Raw genomic sequence first — 21,862 nt, 5'->3', positions numbered from 1 at the left:
CAACTTTAAGATGGCTGGGCTGTTGCATATCATTATCCCCAACATTAAAATGGTTAGGCTGTTGCATATCATTGTCCCCAACTTTAAAATGGCTGGGCTGTTGCATATCATTGTCCCCAACATTAAGATGGCTGGGCTGTTGCATATCATTGTCCCCAACATTAAAATGGCTGGGCTGTTGCATATCATTGTCCCCAACATTAAAATGGTTAGGCTGTTGCATATCATTGTCCCCAACTTTAAGATGGCTGGGCTGTTGCATATCATTGTCCCCAACATTAAAATGGTTAGGCTGTTGCATATCATTGTCCCCAACACTAAGATGGCTGGGCTGTTGCATATCATTGTCCCCAACATTAAGATGGCTGGGCTGTTGCATATCATTGTCCCCAACATTAAGATGGCTGGGCTGTTGCATATCATTGTCCCCAACTTTAAGATGGCTGGGCTGTTGCATATCATTGTCCCCAACATTAAGATGGCTGGGCTGTTGCATATCATTGTCCCCAACTTTAAGATGGCTGGGCTGTTGCATATCATTGTCCCCAACATTAAAATGGTTAGGCTGTTGCATATCATTGTCCCCAACATTAAGATGGCTGGGCTGTTGCATATCATTGTCCCCAACTTTGAAATGGCTGGGCTGTTGCATATCATTGTCCCCAACATTAAGATGGCTGGGCTGTTGCATATCATTGTCCCCAACTTTAAGATGGCTTGGCTGTTGCATATCATTGTCCCCAACTTTAAGATGGCTGGGCTGTTGCATATCATTGTCCCCAACATTAAAATGGTTAGGCTGTTGCATATCATTGTCCCCAACATTAAGATGGCTGGGCTGTTGCATATCATTGTCCCCAACTTTAAAATGGCTGGGCTGTTGCATATCATTGTCCCCAACATTAAGATGGCTGGGCTGTTGCATATCATTGTCCCCAACATTAAAATGGCTGGGCTGTTGCATATCATTGTCCCCAACTTTAAAATGGCTGGGCTGTTGCATATCATTGTCCCCAACATTAAAATGGTTAGGCTGTTCATTAGATGTGTCTATATTTAGACACTTTGTCCATGATGGTGCTTGAACTTTTCTCTTTGGAGTTTTCTTGATTTGCAATTTACTTCTGTATTTTCCTATCTCTCTAGCAAGACGTAACAGTGAGTATAAACGAAGTTTTTTCCTTTGTGGTTGTACATGTTTTGATCTTTTCATGGTTTGAATTTTCAGTTCTGAAGGTATAAAGAGACAGGACAGTTAGACTGAGTTAGAGACAGGACAGTTTGAGTTAGAGACAGGACAGTTAGACTGAGTTAGAGACAGTTACAGACAGAACAGTTAGAGACAGGACAGTTTGAGTTAGAGACAGTTAGAGACAGGACAGTTAGACTGAGTTAGAGACAGTTACAGACAGAACAGTTAGAGACAGGACAGTTTGAGTTAGAGACAGTTAGAAACAGGACAGTTAGACTGAGTTAGAGACAGTTACAGACAGAACAGTTAGAGACAGGACAGTTTGAGTTAGAGACAGTTAGAGACAGGACAGTTAGACTGAGTTAGAGACAGGACAGTTAGACTGAGTTAGAGAGAGATAGAGACAGGACAGTTAGACTGAGTTGGAGACAGGACATGGCTAGCAATCAGTCATCACATCAATTTTCCCACTTACCAAATACTGACATACACAATTAAAGACTAAAATGAATTACATGTGACACTTAAGACTTACATGTGACACAAAGTTTTGATTCTTATTAAAAGCATACACAGGACAGTTAAAATGTGTTTGTTTAATTCGGTTAGGCTGTAAGTTCAGAGTTAGGATCAAGACACATAGGATGAGGGCTAGAATTAGAGTGGCATAACATATACAGTTAAATTGATGGAATTGGTTAACGTTTGCAGTTCAAGTTAAGGGATTGGTTAATGGTTACAGCAGAGGCGTAGCGACCCTTCCCGGCGCCCGGGGACATACTTTCAATTTGGCGCCCCCCTCGGGAGCAAATTTTCGATTTGCACCCCCCCCCCCCTCGAACTTTTCATTTGCACCCCCCCCCTCAAACTTTCAATTTGGCGCCCCCCCTAAGGTCGGCGCCCGGGGACATATGTCCCCCCCCCCCGCCCCCCCTCGCTACGCCTCTGGGTTATAGTTAGAGTTAGGGGATTGGTTAATGGTTGCAGTTAGAGTTAGGGAATAAGTTAATGGTTGCAGTTAGAGTTAGGAGATTGGTTAATGGTTGCAGTTAGAGTTAGGGGATTGGTTAATGGTTGCAGTTAGAGTTAGGAGATTGGTTAATGGTTGCAGTGAGAGTTAGGGAATAAGTTAATGGTTGCAGTTAGAGTTAGGGAATAAGTTAATGGTTGCAGTTAGAGTTAGGAGATTGGTTAATGGTTGCAGTTAGAGTTAGGGGATTGGTTAATGGTTGCAGTTGGAGTTAGGGGATTGGTTAATGGTTGCAGTTAGAGTTAGGGGATTGGTTAATGGTTGCAGTTAGAGTTAGGGGATTGGTTAATGGTTGCAGTTAGAGTTAGGGAATAAGTTAATGGTTGCAGTTAGAGTTAGGAGATTGGTTAATGGTTGCAGTTAGAGTTAGGGGATTGGTTAATGGTTGCAGTTAGAGTTAGGGAATAAGTTAATGGTTGCAGTTAGAGTTAGGGAATAGGTTAATATTAACAGTTATAGTTAGGGGATTGGTTAAGAAACAGATGATAACAAAAATTTAAAAAAAAACATTTGAATGATCACCAAGTACATTTAATCAGTTCTGTTATTTTAAAATAATGAGAGGGCCCACCTAATTGTTTGATGGTGGCATCCTTTGCTTGCAGCAAGTTGGTGTAAAATTCTTGCTGTTGTTTCAGCATCATATAACAGGTGCACTGCAAACCTTCACCTCTACACAATAACAAACTTCATCAAAATTAGGAAAACATTTAATACGCTTTAATACAAATATTCAAGTATCTCATGTGAACTTTCAAAAAACTTTTTAAAACATTTGTTTGGTTAAAATTCTTTAATAACAAAGTCATAACCAACCTTTTTTTTTTAGAATGCTGGTACATAATCTTCTGCTTTTGCATCAATCCTGTCCATTAAAAAAAAAAATGTTAAGAGTTAGATTCTATATAGATTTCTACATCTGAGTTACACAGAAACTTCTGGTGGGTGATCTGGTCCCAATTTTGGCTAGAATTTTTTAATGTCATTTTACTGGAGGTTTTGCCCAATAAATGAGCACCAGTAGATTTTCCCGAGGGGTCAAGCTTAAAATTGTAGTAAACTTACAGTGGTACATCGAGATGCAAGTTTAATTCATTCCGAAATATTGCTCATTTGTCAAACTGCTTGTATTTTCCCCATTAAAATCAATTAAAATATTATAAATCTGGTCCAACCCCTAAAATGCCAGTTGTTTTTGATAGGTGTTTTTTAATAAGAAAAGTTTGTTTATGCAGGACAAATATTGTTTAGTAAAATAAAAAACCATTATAGAAAAAAATAGACTTGTTTTCTAAAGTGTTTCTACCTTGAAAATCAGCTGACTTCACTTCTTTCACTTACTCAGAGTTAATGCTAAGCTTTTTCTGTCAATTTAATCCCTTTACTCGTTACATTCTGACCGGTACACATTCTCCCTAAACTTAGAACTTCAACTTCACTGAACATAATTGAACTTAAACATTACCATATAATTTTTTGTTACTTTCACTTAATTTTCCTCATTGATTTTCTCTTCGCAGGTCTTAGTTTTTTAGCCACGCTTTTCTCACATTCCTCACTATTCCACACAGACTGTTCAAATAAGCTAGTCAAAGGTTTTATTCCCAACCATTACAGAATGTCATTAGTAGTCCCAATGCACAATCAGTTGCAACTTTTTCGAGGTATGTCTTTATACGAACAATTAAACCTGCTAATCCAGTTTCTCATATCTCAAATTTTTCTCAAATGACAAATTTTACTCATGTCAAATTTTTCTCGTCTGTCAAAGCAAATTTTAGTTCACTTTACAGCTCTCAAAAATCTCGTTTGTCAGGGCACACACACACACACACACAAACTGTTTTCTAGGGAAAAAGCTCTCAAAAAGATGATGTTATATGAAAACATTTACACCACAGAACCAGTGGCGGAACTAGAAAAAATGGGCCACCCCGCAAAAAAATTTTTTGGGCCCCCCATGTATATATATTATATATATATATATATATATATATATATATATATATATATATATATATATATATATATATATATATATATATATATATATATATATATATATATATATATATATATATATAAAACAAGGTTCGCTCTCAATTTAAAAAAAATTACATCTGGTACACGAATAAATCAGAGGTTTTCCAACACACGAGCTGGCCCCTTTCTAAATCTAGTCCAACACACCAAACTGAGGCTTTCATCAAAACGTTACTAACCGTGTGCCCTGTTTTCCAGAAGTTGAATCAAATGTTAACAATGTCGGCAGTTCATTTCTTGGATCTTAGGGCGCGGGTTTGTCCACACTACCAACTAGACACGCCAAGGCATGCTGTAAATCTCTCTGCGACGGCCCAGGTGTCAGGGGAGTCACGGGGCTCTTGGAGCTACCGGTTACATTACTGCACGGGTGATGGGTGTGACACATTGTTTCTTCCGGCAGAGCTCCCCCCCCCTCCCCTCCCCTCCCCCGAAAACAGTCTACCCTGGAAGAAACATTGGTGCGACACCTAATTAGATTTAGTCATCGAGTGTTGTAGCGAGACTTATTCCTAGTGTTGTGGGAACTTTTAAACGACTGTCTGTGGGGGCCAACTTGCTCATATGTGATGCGCTCAGGATGACACTGACGCCGGTTGTATTCAAGTAGTAACCTCATCCACTTATGCAGTATCACGGGGCGCTAAATCACATATTTCCGTTAGGAGTCCCCACTCAAATATGTACAAATGTTAGGCCTATGACAGAAACCTTTGCGGGGCTGTACTCAACAGCTTCCCAAGTTTTCATGGCGATTGGGTGAATGATGCAGTAATGCATAATAATATTAGAGAGAAAAATGTTTTTCACATGTACAACTGTATGTGGCCAGGTCACGCGTTGGATAACCTTCTGATTTAGGGGAGGGGGGGGGGGATTAACAAAAAGCCAGACCCTCACACACCCCCACCTCAACGACTATTAATAATGTTCAATTAATTCGAAACGTTCTAATTAATTTCTAAATAATTATATAAAAAATAATCTTACCTGCCCTGTTTTGTGAATTAGATTTGCCTAATACTATGAAAGTAAATTAATATGTGTTGACTAGATCTAGTGCTGTCTAGTGTCTGACAAAATGTGCTGAAGTGGTGAATCGTACGGTTAGGAAGTAGTTCATAAACGATACATTTATCTCCTCGATACTTGTGAGGTTGAGAAAGAGGGATGGGATAGGGGTCGGCTCGGGAAAAAAACTTGAAAGGGACAACAAAACGCCTTGATCTATGTACGTCAGCATCGCCCATTGTAAAACTTACTCAGGGGAGATAATTTGAAGTATAGGCCTTAAAAGTTTACTATATTTCTTGTAAAATCAAAAACAAGTAAACGTATATAAAACTGAAGTTTCTAGTATTATATTATTTTTTTAAAATTATTTGTACGATACAAGATAGTACAGGATACAAATTCAACCACTATCACAAACATATATTAACATTGAAAAATGTACAATGGATTTCGGGTCCCCTACCAATGCCGCGAATAAGCACCGCGCATCATGATAGTATTGAAAGCCCACTTCATATGTAGCGGCTTTTCGTGCTATGGACTTTGTTGTTTTTTTTTAAAAGAATTTTGCCGGCGACAGCGTGTGTTTGATTGTAGGGAAATAGAACTCGGCCTTGACGATGGTTAAAAAATACAACTATAAATAACTGTTTTAAATATGTAAAGAATTTGTCGACAATTTTTTAAACCCCTTTTTGGTCCCCATCCCCTGCCCCATCCGCCACAGTATACTTTGGAGGATCGGTCAAACAGTTACGTGTCCTCTATTTAGCTATCAAAGGGAGGGGGGGGGGGGGCAACGAGTCAAAGAAGTCATTCAAAATTTGAAGAGTAATGTAATGGATTTTATCTTTTGCGGAAGAGCGTGGTACAGTACAGTAGTTCATAGACGGTTTGTTAATCTACGCATTACATCTTACTGTAAGAGTAAGGGTGTGGTGAGGGGTAGAGGTGAGGGGTAGGGGAGAGGAGAGAGTTGGGAAGGTTCATTGGAAGGGGACAAGAAAGTGCCGATAAACATCTACATCAATAGTGCCGACTTTATCCGGTCGTCTAGAAGACCAGGATAGTCGCCGACTCGCTGGTCGCCGCAACATTTCCCCAGCCCGATTTCAAAGCGTGCCGGCAAAGTCAAATTTCAAATGCTTCGCTGAAGGGAAATAACTTATACTTTTACAAGTTTATTGATACAGTTGTTAAAGTAAAAATGAACGCAATTATAAATGTATGAGATCGAAATAAATAATTATATTTTTTGTAGAATTCAGGCCAGTAGTTTAAACACATAATCATAGATATGTGTTTTAATAATGTAAACAATATAACAATGTTTTTACTTTCTCGTATATACGAAGTATAGAGAAAGTCTTGTAATCGTGCACAAAAATCACATTAAATTTTACACTGTAGTTTGTGTAATGGATTTTATCTTTTGCGGAAGAGCGTGGTATAGTGACTGTAAAATAAAGATAATCGTACCGCAGCTACAGTGTTTTTCTTTTACAAACCAAATATTAAGGCAAAAATTAAATTCAAAATTTAAAAAAAAAAAATTTGGTTAGCCGTGGGCCCCTAAACGGCCTCCCCCCCCCCCCCCCCCCGCGCATTGCGGGGTCTGGCGGGACTGTAGTTCCGCCCCTGTTCATCAGGTAAATGAACAACTACTGACTAGTGTTTTTAACAAAATGTGCAGAAGTGGTCAGTTTACAGTTCATAGACGGTTGGTTAATCTATGCATTACATCTTATTGTAATAGTAAGGGTGTGGTGAGGGGTAGAAGTGAGGGGTAGGGGGGAGGGGGGGGGGGAGAGAAAGTTGGGAAGGGAAGGGGACAACAAAGCGCCGATAAACATCTACATCAATAGTGCCGACTTTTTCCGATCGTCTAGAAGACCAGGATAGTCGCCTCGCCGCAACATTTCCCCAGCCCGATTTCAAAGCGTACCGGCAGATGCTTCGTCTTTGAAGTTGTCTATATGTCTGGCGGTCTCTCGAGCTATAGTCAGTGCATTTTTCTCAAAGACGTTTGCCGACTATCGTGTTTGTTTGTAACTGTAGAAGAAAGATAACTCGACCTCCACCTAATTTATTTATTTTTTTTTTTTTTAAATAATTTAGCCAGGATTTTTGGGCCCCCAATTGGTCTGGGCCCCCCCGCATTGCGGGGTCTGGCGGCACTGTAGTTCCGCCCCTGCACAGAACATGTTTACTTATTTGCTGTGAGTTTTTTTTTTCTAGACATGTATAGTAAACATGTTGAAAGTGTAATTGTGTGTAAGAGTTATGAAGGTCTATTTATATTATTCTATATAATTATGAAAATATATATTTTATGAAAACTCATAACAGCTTATAATTAATAGATAACTAATGGGGTATTTAGGCCCTACCTAATTTAACTAATTATCTATAAAAATTCTAATTGTATCCTATTTAAATATTATAAATAATATTTTTGCTCTATAGTCTAGATGTAGATCTATAGGCCATATATATAGTGTGTATAGTAATATAGCCTACTTACTAATTAGTGATAGACTACAGAAAGGCCTCATTATTATAACAGCCATAACAATGAAAACTATTATTAGGCCCTATATTACTACATTATTATTAAATACAATTAATTGGATCTAGATCTAGATAGACTAGACAGATAAATCTAGATAAAAAAAATAAAATTTAACCCATTATTTATTATGTAGTATAAGCCACTATTCGTCTATTAGGCTATTACTACTAACTATTAATAAAATTACCAAGCAAATTAATAAACACCAACATTTTACAATTATCAACAATTAAATCAAAATATTTAGCCCTATAGAAATAATAGTAATAGGCCTACTATATACTAGCCAACTATACGGATAACAGAAAAAAAGTCACAGGAAAAAAACACAGAAAAGAAGTTTTTGCTAGGAATAAAAGTCACAAAAGAAAAATTGTATCAGAAAAAAGTCACAGAAATAAAGTCACAGAAAAAAGTCACAAATATATTCTAAGAAATATATTGATTAAATTGTTGATAATTATAAAATTTTGATGTTTATTAATGTGCTTGGTAATTTTTTCAGTAGCATATTTGTAAACTTTAAAAGCATTATGGTTTATAACAATAATAAGTTAAAATACTAGAAGATAATGTACATAACATACTCAACATTTGTTATGTATTTTAGTTAAATACACAGTGGAAAATTAGAGTAACATAAATTTAGGCTCATCATTCATCTCATTGTGTTTGCCTATGTTTTTGCCGTAGGCCTTATCTTGGTCTGTTTCTCCTCAGTCGGCTTTGTCTGTCCATATTGTGTGTTGTTTAAGTTTTGCGTAAATCACAGCCTTTGTACTGTGTCAGCTTTCTCTTTTGATCCTAGGGTTTGTTATGTAATGAGCGTGATAAATGTGGGCAGTAAAAGGGGTTGAACTATTGCTGTTATTAGCTGAGGACAGAAAGTCACATTAACTTTGTCTTTATGCTATTCCTCGCTAATTTATAGTTAGTATTTAAGAAACATGATTGAAACTGAGAAGGTTCGAACATTATATTAAATATTATATGTAAAACGGAATTACAATTAAAACCTACATACTTTATACTAAAATCTTTTATGTATGTTATAAATATTACTATATGTATACAACCCACACATATATATCTAACAAGATTACATTACATATAATTAATTGTAAGTTGATTAGCATAATACATAAAAGTATTAACAAATTCCATGCAAATACACATTTGTGACATCTTTCTTATGACTGTTTTTGTTGTAACTTTTTTCCTGTGACTTTTTTCCTGTGACTTTTTTCCTGTGACTTTTTTCCTGTGACTTTTTTCTGATGTTTTTTTTTTTCCTGTGTCTTTTTTTCCTATAAGCTATACGCTATACAGTACAGGCCTATTAAATAATAAATATTGTATATAGATTCTAGATCTTAATCTAGTTTATAATAGAATATACCTATATCTAGAAGTTATATTTATAGTGATAGTATTAGTTAAGTTAATTTATTTTTATAGGCTTACTAGGCATACTGCCTAGCTTCGCTTAGGTTGTCAAAAACATTTGATAATTTGAATACTAATTATTTATTGATTGATGAGGTGTGGAGTGTTAAATTTAAACAGTAATGCTAATTTGAGAGAAGATGTTTTTGTATGTTGTTTACGATCCGCTTTAAGAGAAAATAACAGAAAGTACGCAATTTATGACTAAAATGAAATTAGAACTACAGAGGTTCCACGATCAGTATATCTCATAATTTATATTACGTTAACTTTTAAAATTAATTTTTCTATTTAATTATGATATGTAGCTTAATTAAAAAATTAATGTTTTACTAAAACAAATGCTATACTTTGTCATTTTCTGTTTCTGTTTAAAATAGTATACAATTAATTGAAAAATAATTATTTAAAAAGGCTACCTCCCTTGAAAATGGCCCGAATGACGTCTGTCAATGTTTACTTTTTTTACTTTCTCGTATATACGAAGTATAGAGAAAGTCTTGTAATCGTGCAAAAAAAAAAAATCGAGATTTTTGCAAATCTCGACGTTTTGCATCTCACTGATACGGAAAAACATAATTTTGCAATCTTGTCCGTATGTCTGTGTGTCTGTGTGTGTGTCTGTGTGTGTGTGTGTCCGTGTGTAAACACGATAACTTGAGTACCGTTACAGCTAGGTTGATGAAATTTCATATATAAGTATTTTATCAAAATCGTAGATCCGTATCAACTTTTGAGCGATTTCCGATAACCGGAAGTGGTACTTTTCCTACTTTGAATTTTTCAAAAGCCTATAACTTGAGTACTATTTCAGATAGATAAATGAAATTTCATACGTAAGTAAAAGATCTAATTCTCTACCTTCTATTAAATTTTGAGTCATTTCCGTTGACTGGAAGTAGTACTTTACGCTACTTCCGATTTCTCAAAAAACTAATGTAAATTTTAAAAGTAATAATAATATTGCGCACTATTATGCGCTTTTTTATTTCGCGTTCACTTGGTGTGCAATTAATTTGTCTACGAGATTTTATTCTATTTTTAAAACTTTAAGTATTTAAAATGGATTAAAAATCATGTCTATAGCCCGAGTTCCCATCCCCTGTTATTTTATATAAGAATATTCGAGAAAGTTTAGGGGAGATCACTCCCGGTTTATTTAAACAAACAGATGCAATGCTTATAGTAGAAAATACAATATATGAACATATTTAACGACTACAATGGCTTTTCCCGACTGGAATAAAGTTTTTTTGTTACCCTCCAGGGTCGGTCTACGACCTCAAATAATATTAAGTGGATCGTTCGTCAATTTATTTATATACATCTCATATAAGAAGAATGTCACTCGCGGTCATCTTTTAGCCCTCGTCGAGGGCTTTGAGTGTGCCCAACAGTTTTTTCATACGGCCTAGTCATCTATAGAAATGTATGCAAAACATTAGCATGATGTACAGAGGTTAAGTAACCTAAAAATTGTGTTGAAATTACACTGTTTTTCCCATAAAATACAAAGATTATATAGGGAAATACGACTGGTCAGTTTTGACCCATTTAACGAATTTTCCCGGACATGGCGAGTTTTTTGGGACACCCCAAGGCGTTCTCCTACCACCTCACAAAATTTCAAAGGGGGTCGTCGGAGCAAAAATTTTTTCGTAATAGAGCTCATGTATAGAGAATTTCACTCGCGGTCACTTTTTAGCCCTCGTCGAGGGCTTTGAGTGAAACCGACAGTTTTCCCTAAAGGTCAAGCCATTTACCTAAGAGCATGCAAAAAAATAGCCAGATGTAAAGACGGTAAGTGCCCTCAAATCCGTTTTGAAATCACCCTCTGTTTTTCCCATAAAATACAAAGATTATATAGGGAAATACGACTGGTCAGTTTTGACCCATTTAACGAATTTTCCCGGACATGGCGAGTTTTTTGGGACATCCCAGGGCGTTCTCCTACCACCTCACAAAATTTCAAGGGGGGTCGTCGGAGGAAATTTTTTTTTGTAATAGAGCTCATATAAAGAGAATTTCACTCGCGGTCACTTTTTAGCCCTCGTCGAGGGCTTTGAGTGAAACCGACAGTTTTCCCTAAAGGTCAAGCCATTTACCTAAGAGCATGCAAAAAATTAGCCAGATGTAAAGACGGTAAGTGCCCTAAAATCCGTTTTGAAATCACCCTCTCTTTTTCCCATAAAATACAAAGATTATATAGGGAAATACGACTGGTCAGTTTTGACCCATTTAACGAATTTTCCCGGACATGGCGAGTTTTTTGGGACATCCCAGGGCGTTCTCCTACCACCACACAAAATTTCAAGGGGGGTCGTCAGAGGAAATTTTTTTTTGTAATAGAGCTCATATAAAGAGAATTTCACTCGCGGTCACTTTTTAGCCCTCGTCGAGGGCTTTGAGTGAAACCGACAGTTTTCCCTAAAGGTCAAGCCATTTACCTAAGAGCATGCAAAAAATTAGCCAGATGTAAAGACGGTAAGTGCCCTAAAATCCGTTTTGAAATCACCCTCTGTTTTTCCCATAAAATACAAAGATTATATAGGGAAATACGACTGGTCAGTTTTGACCCATTTAACGAATTTTCCCGGACATGGCGAGTTTTTTGGGACATCCCAGGGCGTTCTCCTACCACCACACAAAATTTCAAGGGGGGTCGTCGGAGGAAATTTTTTTTTGTAATAGAGCTCATATGAAGAGAATTTCACTCGCGGTCACTTTTTAGCCCTCGTCGAGGGCTTTGAGTGAAACCGACAGTTTTCCCTAAAGGTCAAGCCATTTACCCAAGAGCATACAAAAAATTAGCCAGATGTAAAGACGGTAAGTGCCCTCAAATCCGTTTTGAAATCACCCTCTGTTTTTCCCATAAAATACAAAGATTATATAGGGAAATACGACTGGTCAGTTTTGACCCATTTAACGAATTTTCCCGGACATGGCGAGTTTTTTGGGACATCCCAAGGCGTTCTCCTACCACCACACAAAATTTCAAGGGGGGTCGTCGGAGGAAATTTTTTTTTGTAATAGAGCTCATATAAAGAGAATTTCACTCGCGGTCACTTTTTAGCCCTCGTCGAGGGCTTTGAGTGAAACCGACAGTTTTCCCTAAAGGTCAAGCCATTTACCTAAGAGCATGCAAAAAATTAGCCAGATGTAAAGACGGTAAGTGCCCTAAAATCCGTTTTGAAATCACCCTCTCTTTTTCCCATAAAATACAAAGATTATATAGGGAAATACGACTGGTCAGTTTTGACCCATTTAACGAATTTTCCCGGACATGGCGAGTTTTTTGGGACACCCCGAGGCGTTCTCCTACCACCTCACAAAATTTCAAGGGGGGTCGTCGGAGGAAAATTTTTTTCGTAATAGAGCTCATATAAAGAGAATTTCACTCGCGGTCACTTTTTAGCCCTCGTCGAGGGCTTTGAGTGAAACCGACAGTTTTCCCTAAAGGTCAAGCCATTTACCTAAGAGCATGCAAAAAATTAGCCAGATGTAAAGACGGTAAGTGCCCTAAAATCCGTTTTGAAATCACCCTCTGTTTTTCCCATAAAATACAAAGATTATATAGGGAAATACGACTGGTCAGTTTTGACCCATTTAACGAATTTTCCCGGACATGGCGAGTTTTTTGGGACACATCGAGGCGTTCTCCTACCACCTCACAAAATTTCAAGGGGGGTCGTCGGAGGAAATTTTTTTTTGTAATAGAGCTCATATAAAGAGAATTTCACTCGCGGTCACTTTTTAGCCCTCGTCGAGGGCTTTGAGTAAAACCAACAGTTTTCCCTAAAGGTCAAGCCATTTACCTAAGAGCATGCAAAAAATTAGCCAGATGTAAAGACGGTAAGTGCCCTAAAATCCGTTTTGAAATCACCCTCTGTTTTTCCCATAAAATACAAAGATTATATAGGGAAATACGACTGGTCAGTTTTGACCCATTTAACGAATTTTCCCGGACATGGCGAGTTTTTTGGGACATCCCAGGGCGTTCTCCTACCACCACACAAAATTTCAAGGGGGGTCGTCGGAGGAAATTTTTTTTTGTAATAGAGCTCATATAAAGAGAATTTCACTCGCGGTCACTTTTTAGCCCTCGTCGAGGGCTTTGAGTGAAACCGACAGTTTTCCCTAAAGGTCAAGCCATTTACCCAAGAGCATGCAAAAAATTAGCCAGATGTAAAGACGGTAAGTGCCCTCAAATCCGTTTTGAAATCACCCTCTGTTTTTCCCATAAAATACAAAGATTATATAGGGAAATACGACTGGTCAGTTTTGACCCATTTAACGAATTTTCCCGGACATGGCGAGTTTTTTGGGACATCCCAAGGCGTTCTCCTACCACCACACAAAATTTCAAGGGGGGTCGTCGGAGGAAATTTTTTTTTCGTAATATAGCCCATATAAGGCGCCGGTCAGTCCAGGTCAGTTTTGACCCCCTCTCCGTGGACTTTTCGGCAAACCGTCACCGGCCCTCGTGTTCTAATTCCCCAAGGCACCATCGTGCTAAATTTGACGCGCCTGCGGCGCCGGGAAGTGCCCTATCGGGCACCTGACCACTTTGCTTTATATATATAGATAGGGTGTTGGTAAATTGCGAAATGGCGAGGCGGTAAATCATGTTTCGAAAATGCGAGACATAGATCTAGATCTAGATCTAGTCTAGATCTAGATCTAGATCTACCTGGGGGTCATCCATAAATGACGTCACACTCGTAGGGGGGAGGGGGGGGTCCGTAATTTTGTGACGATGTGTGATGAGGGGGAGGGGGGGGGGGGGGGTTCAGATGTTGCGACGTCACATTTTTGCATTATAAAAAAGCAATGTTAGAAACCGAATTTTAGACGTTATTTCGCGTTTTAGATAACTGTTTTAATAAATTGTAATAGTTTAGACAAGATTTCGGAAAAATATCGATGTTTAAAAAAAATTCAACTGCAATTTTGAGGGGGGTTGTAGGTTGAGGTGTGACGTCATTTTAGGGGGGGGTCTGGCTTTTTGTGACGACGTGTGACGGAGGGGAGGGGGGGAGGTAAAAATCGTCCAAAAAAGCGTGACGTCATTTATGGATGACCCCCTGCGGAATCACGGGTAAATACTAAATAGCGAGAAACAATTTTTGAGACATTTTTTTTAGTTTTATCATTATGCTTTTTGTAGTTGTTTTTTTCTCTATTTTTTTTTTTTTTTTGAGTCTTGATCTAGACTAGATTCTAGATCTAGATCTAGATCTAGTTGAAATTTTTTTTATGATATTAAAAAATCTTAACACCGTTGCTCCTACTCCTATGATCGCCCACTTAAGTTTTCCTGTCAGCTGGCGATTGATCCCGTCCCCATCGACGGGTCAATGTGAGTTAGCAAAGAGAATATTACTTCTGACTATTTAAAAAAAAAAACATCTAGATCTAGAAGTCTAGATCTATATTTAAAATTCTAAAATTTCAATTTGTCGCCCGCTTCTCGCCGGCTTATGTTTTCTTACCTACGCCAAATAATAACACCGTTTGAATGGTCAGTCAATGCATACATTGATCTAGGTCAGGGGTCGGTAACCTTTTGAGGCGGAAGAGCCAAAAGTTACAATCTACACAAGTTTTAAAGAGCCACTAACATTTTTATGTGCACTTCGCTAGTGGAAAGCATGGAACCATTACCATGGGGCTTGTTGGGACTAATTGCCCCCCACCCCCACCCCAACAAAAAAAAAAGTATAGGATATAGGCATATATATATATATATATATATATATATATATATATATATATATATATATATATATATATATATATATATATATATATATATATATATATATATATATATATATATTTGTATATATATATATATATATATATATATATATATATATATATATATATATATATATATATATATATATATATATATATATACCTATTAATTAACGTTTTCATAGTAAATTATTAGATCTGGTGACACCCCCACCCTGGTTGTTGATTGACCAGTCACATCTTTTCCTCTGTAAATAGTTGGTGTCACCTCTATGTGATGCAACATCCAGCTGAATTTATAACCGAATATAGATACAAATCGTTAGTATTATCTGAGCACAGTTTAAAGCAATCACCGTGGGGGTGACAAGAGCTACATCAACTCGCAACGTTGCATTATATATGCCTGAGGAAAACGGTTTGGTTGAGAATCGTAATAAGCTAAATGTTAATCCATGTATGGGGTGGGGTGGGGGAAGGGTGAAAAAAAATTAAATACACCCAGCAGAAAAAAATATTTGAATACATATACACATGCATATACACATACTTACAAGTGTATAAAGAGTATATATATTGTTTTTTTACGGGGGGGGGGGGGTGACGACACCATCAGGTTTTTTAAAAGTGTAATTGAATTTTTATTATTAACTAATTTTAATTATAAACATTTTTTTAAATCAACAAAATACGATGTATGCCTAAATACGGCGGTAATACACAATTACTTTGTAACAATACAGCATATGTTTGTGGCGGCAGCAGCTTCGAGCACGGTGATGTTCAAAGGCGATCTACCTTCGGCACGTCGGGCTATTTCGAACAAGATGGAATTCTAAGTCAACACTAAAGAAAGAAGTTCATAAATCATCAGCAAGTCAAGCGACGGAAAAATCGGAATAACGAAACGCCTTTGAAGTCTGCATTTAAGTTCATTGTAATCGGGTGCGGTATATATTCGCATTCTAACCCCACTAGCCTAGGTATCAGGTGGAGGTAAGATGTGAGACAAAAATGTAACATGACCGGTGGTTTTCGCACCTTCTTGCAATTTACTGCCTCGCAATTTCGCATCTCGCACTTTACCATCACCGGCCTATAACAGATTTATTTGATTAGATTTAAATTTCTAAAAATACCCTAAATGCCTATAATAATATATTATAATACTAGATAAATATAGATTCTAGATCTTCTCCAAATCTAGCTAGATCTAGAACTAGAGTAGACTAGTAGACTGACTCTAGGACACTGGATTCTAGATCTAGAATCTAGGTCGATTCTAGATCTAGGTCTAGACACTAGAGTCTAGCTAGATAGTCCTAGAGTCTAGAAGACTAGATCTAGTAGAAGAGTAATCTAGATTGATACATCTATTATTCTATTTGTTCATCATGATTAGAATTCGATTCTAGTAATTTTAATCGAGGAATGTTAGACTATTTTTAGTAATTTACCAACTGTTTGCAGGTAGATATTTGATTTATCACAGGATGCGCGATAAAGAACGCTCTACCACAGACAGATCGTGGTTCTTCTAAAAAAAATGTCCTAAATAAAAATTGCCCTTCTAAGAATAGAGGTTTCATTTTCATCGTGAAAAACAAAATTCTCGGCCTTGGACTGTTGTTATGCAGTCTATTGTGAAGGGAGGATTCCGGACGGATATAGATCTAGACAATGTAGATTAAAGAACTAATTGCGAAAACAAATCAGGGTACGGACTAAAGTCAATAAAATGAGACCAGTGTTTCTTCCAGACTTTTTTCTCCGGGGGGGGGGGGTGGTTGGGGCACTTGATATTTTCCGGAGGGGGGCGGTTAACATTTTCCAGGGGGTGAACACTGGTAAAAGTATGTTTTCTATATAAATTCCAGTCGTTCGGGGGGGGGGGGGGGGGAGTTCGGACTTATGCAGGGCCGGCACTACCTATAAGGCGAACTAGGCGGTCGCCTCGGGCGCCATCCATAGGGGCGCAAAATGTGTAATTGCTATAGGCCTAATAAAGAAGTACCTAATAATTAATAACTTTGATTATATTATATAAACTACAGAAAGGGTAATATTCAAAGACGTAGCGATGTATTTAGTTGCCCATCAAGGACTATACGCCCACTCCTCAATTAGGCCTATTATTAGCTATTCGCTTCGGTGAAAATGCTTCCCCCCCCCCCCCAGTTGGAAAGGTCGGGGCGCCGTTTACCAGTTACTTTGCCTTTTTATTTTGGTGTCACACAATTGATACATACAAATTTAAAGAAGTCCGTAATGATTTGAGTCTGCATTTATATATATATATATATATATATATATATATATATATATATATATATATATATATATATATATATATATATATATATATATATATATATATATATATATATGTTGTGTCCCTTACATGTCCCCTGCTTGTGTGTGTGTGTGTGTTGTGTGCTTGAGCGACAGTTACCCCCCCCCCCACCCCTTTAGTATGGTTGTAGCCCTTGGTTGAGTGTGGTTACATGGAGCGAGAGGTGTTCACGTCAGGTGTGTCAGTTGACGGGTGTCAGAGCGTGTGCCAGTGTGTGAGGCAGGTAGAGTGTGGATGTAGACGTGGTTGTGACAAGACGTGGCTGTGACTGGGGTCGTGTTCAGTATCATCAGTTGTGTTAAAGCATATAGTATCTGCTATTATTTTCATATTATTTATTCTTATATATGTATATATATTAAAGTTATTATTATTGCTTAGTATTGTTATCCAGTGAATTTACTCTGGTGTATGCTGCCAGTTGCTCTAATATACCCCTAGACTTAGACAGAAGAACCCAACAATATAAATATATATATATATATATATATATATATATATATATATATATATATATGGGGACCGAAAAATAAAATTGCTAACGGGGGGGGGGGGGGCGTTTTAATAAGCTTTGCCTAGGGCGCTAAATAACCTGGCGCCGGCACTGGACTTATGTGACGGTATAATGTAACGAGGGGGGGAACAACAGTGTGACATCACACTGTTTTAATCCTACCTGATTGATTCATTCACATTTTCAGTTTTTGTTTGTATTTTATTGATAAGTTTGCCTTGTAGTCATGTGTGGTACCACTCAGTGGCGGAACTACAGTGCCGCCAGACCCCGCAATGTGGGGTGTCCAAGGCCGTTTTGGAGCCCACAGCCGACCATAATCATTTTTTTATAGTTAAAAAAAATTTTCTCGTAAAAAAACAACCGATCTACTACATTAGTGATGTCCTACAGTAGCTAACACACTCTGTTTCGTAAAGGATATATATATATATACTAGCCGTCCCGGCCAGGCCCTGCTCTGGCTTCTGTGAAAAACCTTTCTGTTAAAGACCATTACCTGTGTGTTTAGTAATCATCATAAACCCGGCATTGCACACCCAAACTACAACCAACCAAAACCAAAACAACAAAACGCAAACATAACGCTAACACAATTACAAATACAAACGAAAACAAAAACTTAACAACAAACACAACCACACCCACAAACACCAATACAAACACAAAGAAAAAACAAACAAAAAAGCAAACGAAAACAAAAACCTAACAACAAACCCAACCACAAACACCAATACCAACAAAAAAAAGTCAACGAAAAAAGCAAACGAAAACAAACCAAATCCAAACGCAAAACCAACCAAAAACACAAATACAAACCCAAACAAAAAAAAAACACAAACAAAAACGAAAAAAGAAAGAACAAAAACGAACCAAATTAAAACGCAACCACTAACGCAAACCCACCTAAACACAAAGAAAACACTAACGCGAACATAAAAGCCCGGGGCGGAATCACCTGTTTTAGCTTAATGAACGACTATAGTACCCCAACTTATTCACAGTCTTTTGCACTCACTTAAACGAACGCGCCTGTTTCAATTTAATAAACAATTTTAATACTCCAAGCTTATCCGTAAAATACCTACAACATTTGCACTTGATCAATCCCCGCTAATTATGTAATTTTTTTTTCCCCAACACCAAAACAAAGTAATTAAAAAGTAAATTATTTTCACGGAATGCAATGGTTTTATAAAGGGAAGTAATTGTGTTTTTCCTAATTTATCAAAGGGAAGTAAGTGCTATAGGACTAAATAAAGACATAATTAGAATTTTTGTAAAAGATGATATTTTTTTTTAAAACTTGTGTTTAATGAACATGCCGACAATTATTACTATAATTTGAAAAATGAAAATTATTTCCCAACACTTTCAATAGTAATTTTTTAGCTCATAAATTTAGACAAATGCGCACGATAATTTTCTAACTTTTAAATTCGTACAATTCCAACGACATACAAATGCATTACATACAGAACTGAGCTTTATATATTAGATATATATATATATATATATATATATATATATATATATATATATATATATATATATATATATGTTACGGTCAAAGCCCGAAGTCGGCCAATGCTAGGATTGGCCGGCCAATCCGCGCATTGGCCAATATCGCCTCCCATAGGTCGGTCAAAGTCCGAAACTTTGCTTCATTTCGGCCTTTGGCCGGCCAATCCGCAGACTGGCCATTGTGGACCGGCCAAAGTCTTAATTAGAAGATCATGAGCAGATTTTTTTTTTTATGCCGGTAGGATCATGAAATTAAGTCTTTATTGATTATTAATTAAAGTAAATGACAGAAAAATTCAAATTTTTTATTGTACTATAGTCTCAATCAATCAATATTATCATTTGTTACAACAAGTTGAACTTTTATGGCATTTAGAATGATATAGCAGCTTGTTATTTTTACACTTGCAGCGATTTGTTGTGCACTTAGTTGTGCAATTGCAGCGAGTGTAGCCTTGGCCCCCAGTCAATGATTGTGAAGATGCGATGGTTCGTAGTGAATTTTCCTCAGTGTCAACTGACGACAATAAGAGCAGTTTTTCGTGAAGAATTGAAAACTCACTTCTAGCATACAGTTGTTTTAGAACACCATGTTCCGTTCCTAATTTGTAAAAACCGCCCTCGACGCTCATGACAACTGCAATCACGCTTCGGGGATCACCGCGACCTCTGTCAACATCTGGAAAACGGATGCGTACATTGTCACCCACTTCACCATCTTTAAATTTTGTATTTGATGTTTTAAGCAAGCCAGTATGAGCTTCTGACCTGTGTTCCATGATGTCTTGTTTGTTGTGACACAATCTGCAGGTAATGTTCCCTCCGTACCCTTCGTCTGCTTCATTGGGTATTCCACAAATAGCATGGACATCTTTGCCACAGGATCCACAAGATTGAGCTGCACTACAATGTTTTTCACAAACTATACAGAATCTGTTGGCCACATTATTGTCACGCAACTGGTCTGGACGTTCCGCTACGGCAGTAGATGTGTTAGCTGAGGATGTAGTTGCATTTATGGCAACCTCCATTTCTTGTTCAATGTTCTCAAGATCTTCCTCAGTAACTATTTTATTGAGAGCCTCTCTTGGTAGAATAGAAGTGCTAAGTTCCACTTTTGCTTTGCATCCAAACAAGGCTTCGTATGGTGATTGTTGGATTCCTTGATGAAAAGAACGATTTTTCATAAATTGAATGAATTTGAGACTCTCAGCCCAATGAGCTGATTCATTTGCTTGCATCCATGTCATCATCATGTTCTGAACATCTTGGTTGGCACGTTCGACTGAACCTTGGCTTTGGATATGTCTTTGGATATGTCTTGGTTTTCCGTGAACTAGTTTAAGTTCAGGCCACATGTTCTTTAGTTAAAAAATAACTTGATTCACAAATGACTCCACAATCAAGCAAACGTAGTGTTAAACAGTCAAGTAATCCGCTGTGCAAAGAAATCTGGAATGCAATTCTGTCGGTATTTATCATTCAGTCCAGTCAAGGCACGGTGTTGGGTCTGCTTTCTTTGGTATTCCCCTTTTGTTGGGGAAATATGGTTTCTGACGCCCACGCCATCTCAAGTAGCTTGGACACTATTGTTCAACTTACAAGGAACGCGGCAAAGTCTTTTGAACGTTCCGTCGGTGACGCTGACTGTCTTTGATTTTGTTCTTTGATGATTTTCTCACCTCGTCATCATGGAGGAGGCTGTCACATAAAGTTGTAGCCCATATATGGAAACTAACATGGATTTACATTTTTTTCTTTTGACAGCCATCTGCTATGTCTGTCTCATGGTCTGACGGCCCTTTTGATCCATGTAACCTTGCATATAGAATGCTATACAAACAAGAGCTAAACAATACGTTACTCACAATGAAACCGCACCCAGAATAATGAAAACGCGATCACAACTTAGTCTAGATAGAACATTGGCCAGGACATCCCGGCCAATGCGCGCATTGGCCGGCCAATGTACAAAATATGCTGTCAAGTTTAAGCACTTCGGACTTTGGCCAGTACGTCCCGGCCAGTGCGCGCATTGGCCGGCCAATGTACGAAATACGATCTTAGCTCTAAGTTCTTCGGGCTTTGGCCAAGAGAGCCGGCCAATCCGCGCATTGGCCGGCCAATCCGGGGTTTGGCCGCACTTCGGGCTTTGACCGTAACATATATATATATATATATATATATATATATATATATATATATATATATATATATATATATATATATATATATATATATATATATATATATATATATATATATATATACACACTTTGAATTGTAGTGTGAAAGATAGGCAAACGTTCAAACCACTTCCATGACTTATTTCCCTTTTTAAATAGTCAAATATGTGTGCTCTTAAGAATCTTTTAATAGATTTGCACTAAACAAATTAAAAAGCAATTACTTCT

At 37.4% G+C, this 21,862-nt stretch overlaps 1 protein-coding gene across 1 annotated transcript; it reads right to left on the bottom strand.

Moving 5' to 3' along the window:
• Positions 1 to 5: 5 nt before the first annotated feature.
• LOC131951974 (uncharacterized) lies at positions 6 to 16,600 on the bottom strand. The gene is made up of 5 exons (XM_059314447.1): positions 16,515 to 16,600; positions 3,039 to 3,087; positions 2,794 to 2,894; positions 122 to 1,230; positions 6 to 14 (listed from the first exon to the last, which is right to left on the bottom strand). The coding sequence occupies exons 2-5, from the start codon at positions 3,080 to 3,082 to the stop codon at positions 6 to 8; spliced, it is 1,263 nt and encodes a 420-aa protein (XP_059170430.1). The 5' UTR covers positions 3,083 to 3,087; positions 16,515 to 16,600.
• Between the last annotated feature and the right edge of the window lie 5,262 nt (positions 16,601 to 21,862).

Source organism: Physella acuta, unplaced genomic scaffold (genome assembly GCF_028476545.2).
Source record: "Physella acuta isolate Inbredline_101_S28 unplaced genomic scaffold, ASM2847654v3 ptg000067l, whole genome shotgun sequence".
NCBI classification, from domain to species: Eukaryota; Metazoa; Mollusca; class Gastropoda; family Physidae; genus Physella; species Physella acuta.
The sequence above is the reverse complement of the archived record's forward strand: the minus strand, read 5'-3'. Positions and strand labels throughout refer to the sequence as shown.

Coding starts and splice junctions, on each gene's coding strand:
- LOC131951974 (XM_059314447.1), bottom strand. CDS start 3,082: ATGCAAAAGCAGAAGATTATGTACCAGCATTCTAAAAAAAAAAG. Junction 2,895..3,038: donor CAGCATTCTAAAAAAAAAAG/GTTGGTTATGAC, acceptor GTTATTGTGTAG/AGGTGAAGGTTTGCAGTGCA. Junction 1,231..2,793: donor TGCCACCATCAAACAATTAG/GTGGGCCCTCTC, acceptor TTATACCTTCAG/AACTGAAAATTCAAACCATG.